At 39.8% G+C, this 13,905-nt stretch overlaps 1 protein-coding gene across 5 annotated transcripts in view; it reads left to right on the top strand.

Moving 5' to 3' along the window:
• The window catches only part of large1 (LARGE xylosyl- and glucuronyltransferase 1), a 109,868-nt gene that overhangs the window by 23,077 nt on the left and 72,886 nt on the right, over positions 1-13,905 (top strand). For 4 of the 5 annotated variants that reach the window (XM_028400137.1, XM_028400135.1, XM_028400136.1 and 1 more), the window contains one exon: positions 7,394-7,582. In XM_028400137.1, coding sequence (XP_028255938.1) covers positions 7,477-7,582 — 106 coding nt within the window. In that variant the 5' untranslated portion in view covers positions 7,394-7,476. The remainder of the gene's footprint in view (positions 1-7,393; positions 7,583-13,905) is intronic. The other variant, XM_028400138.1, reaches the window with a different exon arrangement.

Below are 13,905 nucleotides of genomic sequence, written 5' to 3'. Positions count from 1 at the left end.
TTATTTTGGACAACATCCTCCTCTGACACACCTCTGTCAGAGAGTCCAGTTCCTCTCCCACAACATGGCCAGCCTTCCTGATGATTCTGTTCATATTCAGTAGTTCATCTCTAGTGAAACCTGTGTAGCTTGTGACAAATGATAAAAAGTGTAGCAAATAAATTCAATATGTCATCAGTGCATAAGTGTCTTTTTACTGTTGTAGGTTGCAGCACAGGTGTTGTCATCCTTTTGTGTGTAATGCGAGTCAGAGAGGCTGCACAGTGCTCTTGGTGCTCTCCTCTCACTCCACACATTAATTCTACTTTGTGAAAAAGGACAGAAAGGGATGTATTGTAAAGGCCAGTAATAACTGTTGTTTGTCTGAGGCTATTTATAATCCTCTTTAACAAATGAATTACCATCATCCACACTCATTTGCTTTGTAAATGGCTGTTTGGAGAGTAAGGTTTATTAAAAGTTCTCCTAAAGTACGTCTTGCTTATAAATAAATTATAATTGGTTCAAGGTGAGAAGCTGCAGTCTTTTAGAGGGGGCAGAAAACTCCTCCTCAAAACCTTGTGGTGTCTCTCAGACGATGAAGGCCAAGAAGGTTAACTGACTCATCTCTGTGGGAGTTCATACATGTAAGTATGATGTATAATTAATGCCACAGAGCTTCACAAAGGAGCCAGAGTGCATGCCTCCTTCATGTCATTGTGTTTGACACATGGCTTCAAACCCTGCAGATGTAAAGTGTAAAAAATAAGGAATCTGCCTTCATGTTCTTGCAGTGCACATCAACAGGAATTTGCACAATTAAATTATTATATTTAAAATCACCTACCTATGGCCAGAACAGTGCATCTGCAAATATGATCACATGTGCCTGCAGACTTTCACCCAGGAGGCTGGAGCTTGTGTCCCACCTGGCACAGCTGATTTGTTTATTTTTATATTATATATATATATTTTTATCTTTTCACTTATATTTTGAGTTAGGCAATAAAAATGACTGGTTAAGGTTTGATGTTTAAAACAATGTCAAGATCTTGGTTTAGGTTAAGAAATACATTTTAAAGGTAGGGTAGGAGATTTCATTCTGATGCACTTTTTGTTAAATGAGTGTAACTTCTCTTTACAGTCTGAGAGCAACCGATTAGTTAGGCAGTTTCGCATTAAAACGAAAATAATATTAATCATCTGTGGAAGCTATAAAAAGCTAAAAACATCAGCCAATCCTCCGGGATGACCCTGCGCGGAGAATTGGCTGGTTGTCACTCACTTCCTGCTCTGCGCGCACCAGAGAGGTACGTGCATGATGGCCGAAGTCACAGACCGCAGCTCGTCTTCAGGTAATGTGCGTCCATGTGATTGGAGGCGTGGCTTCGGGGTGAGCTCTGAGAGAAAGGGGCGTGTGTTTACTTTCTTATTTTCTACAATAATTTAGGTTAGCCTACCAAAATGTAATTCCTGCTAGAGCTTCGATTGGGACCAGGAAATTCAGCACAACCCAAACTGAGCCCAAATATAATCTGCACTCTTTAAAGGAGTGCGCCATTAATGCTCTGAACCAGATTTGTTTGAATTGACTTAATGAGTAGTGCAACAATGAAGAAGGATATATTATGTCTGAAATTGGTGTGTTTATTAAGAATAATCCCAACAATGCACTTAAAATAGCGAACATTAAGGAGAGAGGCTTCAAGAACTATTTTTTCCAGGATCCGTGTGGATGAAACGCACTTGCGCTCGATCATCATTCACCAATAGGTCAGCATGCTGGCGGGGAAGGAGCCTGACCTCAGCAGGAGGTAGATGGAAGCTCACTGAGTGTCTCTCCTTCCCTGCATGTCGTGAAGGTCATTGTTCTGCAGTGTGAGAAAGCAATCTGGGGAAACCAAAACTGACTGTCAGTAAAAAGACATAAATGTTCTACATTTTTAGAACTCTCTTAAGTATTCCACACCTTATCTGTTTGATCCCTGTTGTCATCTTCAGTTGCTGCCACCTGCATTTCGTCCCCATCGGGTTACAGCTGAGTTAACAGATTTGAACATCAAAAAGAATATATGGATTCAGCTTCAACATTCAAACAGAACACTTAGTAGTAGTAGAGAATCCAGCCAACACTTTCCCTTTGTCTAATAAATGATGTATAATGAATTGTGAAGGGAGGTCTGTGTATTATTAAAATGCAGCTCACAGCCCTGTTTTGAATATGAACTGACCTGCAGTTGAATTGAATTGTACTGTTTTCTTGTTAGTTTATGACAGGTCTCCGTTTGAGACGCTTTCATTTTAACCTGCTGAGGCATTTCTTTTTCTAACCTCTGTAAATCTACCATCTTTCTGCTTTCCCCTGCTCTACTGCAGTCCCTCCTCCACACTGAAAAATTCAATCAGACTCTCTCAGTATGTTTCCCCATGGCATTTTTCAACCAATAAACCACCGCTCTCGTAATCATCGCTCATCACTTTTAGTGTCAACACGCAGCAATTTACTATTGAGCTGTGGATATAAAATTCCATTTTCTATTAACTTACTGTTGAGCCATGAGGGAAGGGTTGCCATTGACATCTCTAGCAAAGACTATAAATTTGAAGTCAGGCAATGGATATCGCATTACTTTTTGTACCAGGCGAGATTAGAAAAGATTGAATGTGAATCATTCCTCATCTGCCTCATCATAAATGTTTGTGAGTTTTTGGGAAAAGTGGGGCTTTTATGGCACAAGTTAAGTTTGACCAAGGAGTCTAATAAAGGCTGATGATGCCTACATTAGTGGAAGTGTGTATAGGCTCTTTCTCTGTGTAATCTGTGATTCGTGTTTCTTTTTTAATTAACTCCTGTTAGTGTAATGTTGGTAAAATATGTGGTGGGTAAACCACCACCGCTACAACTCACAAAACACCTGTAAAACATTGTGTTGACATATCTTGGTGTGTGTTGCCTTTTTACAGAGGGAGAGAGTAGTTTATAATCCCACCACAAGACCCCATCTGTATACTGCCTTTGTCCAGCTATTCCTGGTCCCTTCTTTGCCAGGTTTTCTAAGCACTTTAATCATTGGTATTTTGGTATTCTGGCATAACATGCTAACATTTTCCATTCATGCAGTTGATGATTGCAAATATATTAATGAATATTTACAAGCTGAGTCCACATGTAGTGGACAGTTCTCAGATAAGATAGGGCGCTTTGATCATGTAGCCGCTTAATGATCAAAAGGGGGGATATACAAATAATGTTGTGCATCATCATTGTTTCAGTGAAGTTATTCAAGTTGATTTAAGTGGGCAGTTCATATATCTCTCTGCTTGTAACTCTGCTTGTATTTTGTCTTGTGTTGCTAGATCTCATATATATTTATATATGTTGTCTCATGTTGCTACCAACCTCCTGCCTCCTAGATTGATGGCAGCTGATGGTATTCTCTGCTTGTAACGGCTGCTAAAATATCGTACCTTCTGCAACACTTTTACCTGTATTCCTGTATCACTGTATGTGCTTACTCTCTGTGCTCTGGTACCTCACTTAGATATGGTAATGAATGTAGCATTAGCAATGTAAATCACAGTTTCCTCTGTGGCACTAATATCAAAGAGGGGTCAAAGGCTAAGAAGCCACTGAAATGATTCGTAGTCTGCCTTTCAAAGTCGTTTTGTCGTACTTGAGACACTTGTTTAATCTCCTCTGGCCTCATTTAACCCTGTCTCACTCTTCACATTGCCCAGGCCACAAAATAATTAAAAAAAAGAATAACAGAATAGTGCTGGAAATACTCTTCTTTTGAATTTTGCTCCTTCGACTTTATTTAACTGTGACACTATGATAATTGGCATTCTGGCTTGTGTATGTGCCAGCGTCTGCAGTGCCAACCAGAGGTATTATGTTGCATCCCTGGGCAGTCTCTGATGAAGATTAAAAATTGACTGAGGTCACCCGGGTAATTGGACAAATGTGGTTGTAGTGTGAAGAGGATTTCAACTAATATCATATAATGAGATGTCTATACTCTCTGCCCTCCATCGAACAACAAGTTGACAAAATTACTTCAGATCACCTAGTCAGTATTAGTATAATTTATGCAACATTTAATGGCATCAATCTCTTCAGCTTAACTGTAAGGTTAAATAGGTCTTTATTTTTTGATTGTGTAAAGCAACACAATGGAGTTTAATGGAAAAATTGCTCTCAAGCTCCCCCTATGTGCAGTCCAGTTGTCCTAAATACTAAAATGAACAGTGTAGTATCTTGGAAACAACAATACAACTCAGCTGTCAACAACTTTGCCAACATAGCCCAACATCAAATCGTGTTGTGACGGACCAGCCCTGTCACTGACTGTAGAGGGACAAGCACGAATATAGGGAGACTGAATTCACTAAAAACAATCTATGAGTAACACCAGTGTTAACTGTAGAAAGCCTGCAGAGTAGCTCGCTTGCTGAATTTCAATAATTTTTTCTGTTGTTCAAAACCAAGTGTAGCTCTGTAGCAGTAGTTCATTTTTTTACAGAAAATTATTCCTACTGCAAGGCTTTGTTTGGGTAAATTTTAACCAAGAATATGCTGGTGATAAAGGATCCAAAGGAACTACACATCACACATGATGCAATCAAGGACCATTGGAAAATTAGGTTCCTGTTATTGAATTCCTAGTAGGGCTGCTCGATTATGGCAAAAATCATAATCTCGATTATGGTTCAAATTGAAATAACGATTATTCATGGGTTTAATAATGTGCTTTTATTGAACTTGGTATTTTTCCCACAATGACTGTTTAATTACAGCTAACAAAAATATATTAGAACAAAGTGAAAAAAAATAAAATAAATATAATATCTATATAATATATATATATATATAATATATATATATATATATAATATATATATATATATATATATATATATATATATATATATATATATATATATATATATATATATATATATATATTATAGAAGAGCGCAGAGAGGTGACAATATTCCCACTTGTACTGAAAACCCTCTCTGAGGAGGCACTTGTGGCTGGGATGCAAAGATATTTCTTTGTCAGGTTGTTAGAGCCATGGGTAGAGCTTCTGGTATACCCAATGGGTCCTTCTCAGTGGCTAGTGTCCCTGCCTGGAGGTAGGACTTTAGCTCAAAAGCTATGGCCTCGTCTGGGTGGCGAGTAGGTCCTGATAATGTGGCTTCATTGACCTTGAAGAAGCTTCCCAGGGCCTTCTTCTTCTTCATTGCACCAGCAGTGCCTCCTCAGCATGATCAGCAGGCTTCACTTCAACAGGATCCTTCACCTTGGACAGGAAAAATATTGTCATTTATATACATATCATTTGAATCTGACTAGTTATGGGTTCTCATAACTAGAAATACACATACATATTTATATTATATTATGATTACTTAACATTTATACACTGTCAATTGTGTATCTTTTATTGTTATTATTATAATTATTATAATTACCATAACAGTCATCATCTCTGCTGTCAGCCTGACCTCAATTGACCCTCGATGATCTTCACTCACATATTTTAGCTTAAACCTTGGGTCCAGGGCAGAAGCCATGTCAAGCAGATCTTGTGTTGGGGTGTCAGCATATTTTTCATTGAGATAGTCTGTTATCTTCTTTTTAATGCTTCTGGTGAGATCTGTGTCATCCTCCTGCAGTGCCAACATGGAGTAGTTGAAGAGGTGAAGAGGTGGTTTGACAAACGACACACTTACACATTTCTTCCCAGAGAGTGCATCTGTAAATTCAACGAGAGGGCTGAGAGCCTTTTTGATAGCTTCTAAGACATCAATGTCCTGCCAGGAGGGGGCAAGGTGTGTTGTTTTTCGGTCATTGGAGAGGATTTGGAAAATGGCCTTCTGCTGTTCGAGGATCCTGCCAATCATGGCCTGTCGAGACCCCCACCGGGTTGGACATTCAGTCTTGAGAGAGTGGTCAGGTAGATTCAGCTTGTTCTGTGTTTCAGTCAGCTCCCTATTTTTTTCTCCAGCTGTAGAAAAAGGTGCTGACCATTTTCTTGCACAGGCCACTTGCACGGGTGATCCTGGGATCCTTCATTGCATTCTCTAAGATTACAAAATATATATATTAACACATTATCATGATGATCAAAAAATATCATGATGATTAGTTTCATAGTGGTTAAGTACAAAGATTTGGCTCATGAAATAGCCCATCTTCATTACATTTTTGTTACTAATATTACCTCACACAATCAGGAGAGAGAAAACCTACTCACCTATGGCCAAGTGGAGTCTGTGCCCGAAGCACTGGAGCCTCAGCCATTGAGTTCAGCCGCCAGTCGTACGCTTGATGACATCACTTGCCTCAGGCCTTAGGCAATGTTTTGCCCCCTGTGGTCTGTAGGAAAAAAAGACGCCAGCAGACACTTCGTATCGTGAGGCTTCTATAAGGCTCCATGGTGCGGCTTGACCACAGGTCCGTTGTAGCGGCAAAATATTTGGCAGTATGAATGTCTTGTGCAACTTTCTCACAACATTTGTGAAAAAGTGCAGGCAGTGTAACTGAATTGGTGTTGCGATGGCAATGTGTACTTATCCAAAATCATCACTAATTTCTTGAACCCTGGGTTGCTAACAGTGTTGATGGGGCACATGTCTTTAGCTAGCATATATGTGATGGCCTTGGTGATTTCTTGGTGTCTGCGGGAGCTGGTTGGATATGCTGTTGCATTGTAAAGAGTGCCCTCAATGGATGTGTTAGAGGTGGTGGCAGGACACGAGGAGACTTTAACTTTCTGCTTTTTCTGCTCCTTTGTTGCTTGGTCATAAACAACTTTGTGATTAGCCTTCAAATGATTAAACAAATTGGTTGTGTTGCGAATGTTCCACGTCTGACTGTTCACAGCCGAAGTGGTTGCAAATGATGGAATCTTTCTTCCCTTTCTTTTTAACCAAGGGTTGCCTTTCTTCTGGCATCCTTCCCAGTTAGCTAAAGTAGCTGCTCCCTCATATTAACACGTGCTGTAAGTAAAGCTACTGTTTGATGTTAAGGTACTGTGTGCTGCTACGTTTATGTCACAGGACAGAATGAGAGCAACACGCGAGCAAGACGTTTGGCACAATAACCGTTTTATGTCGATTATCTTGTTTTCATAATTGTGGGAAGCCAAAATCAAAATTGAAATCGAATTTCAATTAATCGCCCTTATTCCTAGCTGTGATGAATGGATTGTAAAGCATGCAGTTATAGTTATTTGAGCTTTAAAATGTTGACATTACAGGTATCAGGTGTGTGGATTTAACAAGCACAGGACCAATAATAGAACACCATTTTTTTCTGTGCATGGTAGCAGAGGCAGGGTGCTCAGGTGTAATCATCTCTACTCATTGTCTAACCTAGTTTCAACTTCTTTCCCTTTCCTTGCAGTGCCATGAATTGGCCCGGACAACAGCTGCTACCGACATAGAGGTTGCTTAACCTCTTTTTTTCCATTTGCTTCAGTCCAGAGGATGCTGGGAATGTGTCGCGGGCGCAGGAAGTTCCTGGCGGCGTCCCTTGCCGTGCTCTTCATCCCAGCTCTCACCTGGCTTTACCTCTCTGTCGGCAGCTTTCAAGGTAAGAACACAGATGTTTCAAGGATTCGTTAAAATGTTGTAGTACAATTTTGTGAAATGTGGTTGGATATTGTTTTTGTTAAATGGCTGCGAGATACTGAAGTTGGTGCATCATAATTGGGCTTTTATTCCAGTTATTTATGTTTACTGATTCTAAGGGTCATTAACAGAATATGGAGCAGTTCTGTATAAACTTTTGCATACAAAGCAGCTGCATGTTGTTAAATCTGTCCACTGGGTCAACTGGGCTTTGTTTCTAGCTTCTATCTTTTTCTTTTTCTATCTTCTTTGTTTCTATCTGTGGAGTGGGTAATTCTAAAGAAATTACACAGGTATGCACATTTGGATAGTAATCTGAGATGTCACAACCTCCATCTGCAGATTTTTCATGCAAGAGTTGTTTTTTTCAGTCTATTTAACAATTCGTATAGAACCCTAACCCACCATGTCAAGGATTTTAATCTAAGTAAAGTATCTCAAAGCTTTTTACCAGCATATTAAATCCAGTTAGGAAATAGAAATACAATCCTATACAACCTAAATAAGCTTAGGTTTTCACAGCTGCTGGAGTTCCAGAATATACAGTGATCATACTTTTCCAATGTAAACAATACCTTAATATTAATGAATTCAGACTTGTCCCAGAAAGTCTGAGGAAACAAATTTCCTGTAGACAAAGTCACCCTTCCCTGTCGCCTTTCTTCTGGAGGTGCTATATTAATGAATTACTGAGGCCTGTCCAAAGTTGATTACTTCCCCCAGACAATATAGTCCAAGAGTTCTTGGAGCCATTTTAATGACTTTGACTTACAGGATTGAAATGCTGCAGTAGTGCCATTATTAATTATGATTAAATTGACAATTTTAACTCGGGGTCACAGTCACTGGAGACTGTACATGTGAATACACTCCCACAATGCAATAGTCACCCAGGTCTGGAAAGTAATTATTAGATTTGGCAGGAAATTCCTGGCGGTGGAGAGTAGTTGCTGCAAGTGAGATAAGTTGTGAAAGGACCTGGCTGCAGGGAGTGTCGGCTTTAGGTGAGGCCTGAATGTGTGAGACAGGAACAATGTGCTTCTGCTGGCTCTGACTCTCCTTTAACACTTTCAATGTGTCCCTCTCTCTCCCTTCTCTCTCCATGCTTTCAGCTCAGTTCATTTCGCTCGGTTCTCTTCTATCCTGTTATGCTGAATTAAAGTCACATAGTTTTATGTACAAGGACATGCTCCTGTGTGACATGAAGAAGGGGGCTGTAGTGTGTTGCAATCTCATTGGCCACACACCTGTGTCCATCCAGGACTAGTTAGATAGTAGTTTCAGCAGGAGATAAAGATTTGTGTGATTCAGCTATCTAGCTTTGGCTCATTTATTTGGAAAGGTTCATTGTCATTCAGACGCCTGATGAACCTCATCATGAAGTTACCAAGAATTGATACACAATGTGGAATTTGCGTTTGTTTATTCACACAAATACTACTGTGTAAAAATATAGTAAGTAAAGATGGACACACCTTTCTGAGGAGAGGTTATGGGGGAAATCTTCCTTTCTTCTGAACCATTTTTAAGTGGACAAAACCCCCTGATTGCAATCAATTCATAGTTCATAAATTGTTTAAATGTAACCACGGTTTACAGGAATAAATGATAAAATATGCACAAAATGTGTGCAAAGTATTTTTGTCCCTGCCTCCTTTTGGGCTGTTTGCCTGGAGATTGATGTTTCACTATCCCACATGATGAAATTTCATGATTTGCATTACTGATAGTGTGTGACGTTAGTTTATACTCTTTAGGCTACTTGTTCCAAATCATTTTTGATTGTTTTTCTTGGTCTTCCTGCTAAAATCACAGTAACATATGTGCTTCAGGAGTGTGGACACATATCCATTTTCTTAACCTACTTTGTTCTGTGTATGCTCACAGTCATGGGTTAGTTGGGAAAGGGGCACTGGCTGGAGCCTATGCCAGCTGTCAATAAGCGGAGCCAGGCTGCCACAAAGAGACCAGCCACACTCACAACTAATTAAACATGCACATCTTTGGAATGTGACGGGGTGCCGGAGTACACAGAGAAAACCCACGCAGGCATGGGGAGAATGTGTAAAATTCACACGCAAAGGCCCCAGCTGACTGACAGGTTCAGACCACGAAACTTCTTGCTGTGAGGCAACAGTGCTACCACTGTGTTGCCTCTGTATACCTATATAAGGTATGTGTAGTTACACTATTCTTTGTGATGTCCTAAAAAGGTTTATATAACTGGCTGAATTTCCACTCTTAAAAACAAGGGATGTCACCAGAATGGATTCTAATATGACCTATTGATAACAAAACTGAGTTAGGCATACCCTTATTACTGAAGGCATATGTACCGAGGCTGCAACTGTTTTCTGTCTTATTTTACTATATCATAATGCCTGTGCAGCAGTGCTGTACTGGAAAGCTGCCAAAAGTGCAGAGGAGCATAGTCGAGCTGTAGATGCTGCAGCTGAGGCATTGCTATGTGTCAATTAGGTCATACGTTTACACTTGTGAACACATTAGATGTGCACTAGTGATTCTTCTCCTTTATTATATGCAGATCTACATGACGATCCAGAAGTAAATCACAGATATGTTCATGTTTATTGTGATGGGTTTTGCATGAGCGCTGGACAGATGTGTGTCTGCTCATCTCCTTGGTGCTTCTTTATCATGATCAGACAGAAATGACTTTTGAAATGAAGGATCTTAGACGTCACTTTTTACTCATTTTCCAGTGCTCACGTTTCTCCTTGTGCTGCCTACCTTGTGATACAGCCCACACACATTTTTATTTTTTTTTACCATGGTATTGAATTGGTGTCAATAATTGTGCGATTCTTCTGCTATTGGTACAGAGTACTACATTTTATGCATTGTGACTGTGTTGGAATATGTAATCAGATTGCTTACTTTTCTCTCTGGTCAAAATTTAGATTTGTTTGTGGGCTTTGTTTGGATGATCTACCACATTGAACAAACCTGCACAGAGAAAATTGGGTTATTGGGTATTGGCGATGAAGACTGCATAGACCTCGAAGTATGCTGACACCCTGTCTGTGTTCCTTTGTGAACCAGGGGAGGGTCATCTTTTCATGATTTGGCAGCGACTGTGTTGACTACTTTCGGGTGACTTTTAGATGTTTGGGGTTGATGTCTGTACATCTGTTAGGTATAGAGCTACATGTTCAGGGAAGATTCTAACATAACAAGTTTTGCCCACTTTGCCTCTATCCCCACATCCACGGAATGATAGTGAAGAGATGAGAAACAAGAGAGACACAATGGAGACTTACAAAGTTTTTTAATTTAATGAATGACTTTGTTCCACCCAGTGAGTGCAGAAAAAAACACTCTGCGGTACACCTCAAATGAAACGAAGCAAATTGACAATAATGATAAACACTGAGAAATGGGGTTGCCAGGTTCATAATAATATATCATATCTGTGAACATTTGTTAGTAAAACACAGGAACACACTTTAGTGTTTGAAATATTCAGTAACAAGTTTTGGTTTTTCAGCCTCAGTGGGTGCAGTGTCAAGTATAACTGTGTGATATAAAAGTGAGAAAACATGAAGCTGCAAGCTGCAGAAAACTGGAATGCTAAGACACTGCAACCATTGTCGGTTTAGTCTCCTATCTGCTGTTATTGTGGTATTCTTTTAACGATTATTATATTTGTTATTATATTTTTTCCTAAGCTTGTCAACACATGGAGAAACCATTATGTATTGGTTTGAAAATGAAAATGTATGAAAAAAGGTTCTTCCTACTAGGCCTGTGCAAAATCGTATCGTGTGCAATTAATCGTCAGAAAAACTGTCACCAAGTAATATTTGCCACTTATCGATTACGGCGATGCCTCGTGCCTCGTCATGATGAAGCATTTTTGTGTGCGACGTACTCTCACCATCACCTGCGCACATGTGAGCCCACAATAACAATAATGGCGGAAGGCAGTGGTATTCAGTTAAATGATGCGGAGCAGCACGTTCCTAACATAAGTTCAATGTCTGTCACCATAAGCTGGAGCATGAAGAAAGCCGAAGAAAGCGCAACGAGGACACAACGCCGGCTACAGCTGTATATAGTGCCGCGACATGCATTAGGTGAAGCGTGAAGCGTTGGTTGTTGCCATAGTAACTGGATTTTTGCTCGTATCAAAAGAATGAACTCCAACTGGAGAAGCTGCCTCCTGAACTTTATTTACGGACTCCACAGCAAGATAGGAAACATTACAACAGCGGATTCTCCTCCAGCAGATATTGGAAAGAATTCCACTCTATCCACTATACAATCCGCGATACGTTTAGTCATTGTGCTGCTTACGACCAAACTAAGCACTAGAAGAACGTAAGGCAGGTTGATTTGCACAGACATACATTTAAATGTGGAATTGTCCGGTTTGTTTGTTTGTTTTTTCTGCTGCTGTTCTACAGTATGAGTGAAAACATGCACTAGTGTGGGACATATTCCAGTCACAGGTTCATTTGCACAGACACATTTTTTTAACTTGAAATAATCACTGATGTGACTTTTCTGAACTTATTTGTCCTGTTTAATTTTGTGTTAATATGCACTGCTTTGTGACCTGAAGATAAGAACATTTGAAAGACAAAGTTACTTTAATGTTTGCTTCATTATTATTTTGAAGCAGTTTGTGCATCTGTTATCAATACATATTTCAAACATGGCTGGTTGGTGACTAATCACTACTCACCAGCTTAACCTGTTAGAATGAAGTAGTTAACTTGACTGATGATTTGTCGGTATCATGCTAGAACACTGTGCCGATTTAGAGTCAAAAACATGTAAGTGCCATTAAGTCATTAATTAATCATCAAATTAATCGTTATCGGCTAAATGCCACAATTAATCATGATTAGTTTTTTTGCCAATATCGCCCAACCCTACTTCCTACTTTCCTACTGTGGAACCATGGTGACATCTGTGTGCTCCCATTCTGCCCCAATTCTTTTTTATCAGCAGAAGTATCAGGATAGGATGACGTGAATGACATTGCATCAGCTGCTATGCTTCAAACACTTATAACACAAAATTCACAAAAATAATTTACACATTTTAATAATTGATTTAAAATTTCACATCACATCCACTCAGAACAGTTTTGAGCCTCCCACGGGGACTCAAAACATCTCTTTAGAAACCTGTGGATGATGTCACAGATAGGGGTGGGCGATATGGCAAAAATTTTATATCACGATTCTTTAATGATAAAATCACGATCTCGATTTTATCACGATTTGTTTTTACAATGACATTAATTTGCATGTTTCTGTGTAAATGACTTCAGGTAGCCTGCTCTGTCACCTCTCAAAAACTATCAGTAGATTTTAAAGGCAAACAACAACTCTGATAACGTGCACTCAGTATTAGTTTTCAATAAGCATGAAAATGTAAATAGCTTACAGAACAAAATAAAGTTTTATTTCAAATAGGTTAAAAAGAAGACTAATGTAGTTCTGTAAAGTATTATTCAACAGTCATTTAAACAGACTGAAGTGTGCCTCCTAAGGTTAAACAATAAATACAGTATTGAGACTTAAGTAACTCTTAAAGTTCAATGTGATTTAGACCAAATTATCAAACTTTAATGGGAATCATATCTAAGGACAAACGGAGCTGCTGCTGTCACCTCTGTCCACCGTTTACTAGAGTCCTCATATGGAGCCTCTTCATCAAATGCCTGCGTTATTGTTTTGGTGACGTCATTAGCTGTTGCCTCTGTCTGCATCTGATGTACACACGTGGCCCTCCCACTGCACACACACACACACACACAGGTGTAGAAGAGCTGCTGAGGACAGAAACAGCAGCGAACCTGAATATAACGAGCTGGTAATGTTCAGAGAGGTGGGCACGTACGCGCTCGTAGCATTATAATACATTCGTTTACACGCGGCCCTTCCACTGCAACACACGTCGCGCGGACACACACAGGCTTAGAAGATGCGCCACTGCTGCCGGCAGAAACAGCACCGAACATAAAGGTGGAGTTCGTTTTAGGGACCAGTTGCTCCGTTCTCTTTTCGTTTTCAGCCGTAGCTTCCTAACAGGGAGGCTGTCATTGGTTGGTCGTGTTCACATTAAGCGCACTGAGAGTTGGACAAGTGGAAAAAAAACTCATGGGTCTGCGCGAACATAGAACTGCAATTAATACAAGGTGCTCTATGGACGATAAAACGATCTGTCCGTTCTGGTAGATCGCAGATACGTTAAAATCCTTCACGATCATTTATCGTCAAATCGCACAGCCCTAGTCACAGATGCTTCTTC

Source organism: Parambassis ranga, chromosome 2 (assembly GCF_900634625.1).
Source record: "Parambassis ranga chromosome 2, fParRan2.1, whole genome shotgun sequence".
NCBI classification, from domain to species: domain Eukaryota; kingdom Metazoa; phylum Chordata; class Actinopteri; family Ambassidae; genus Parambassis; species Parambassis ranga.
Note: the sequence above shows the minus strand (reverse complement) of the source record. Positions and strands in the feature narration are given on the sequence as shown.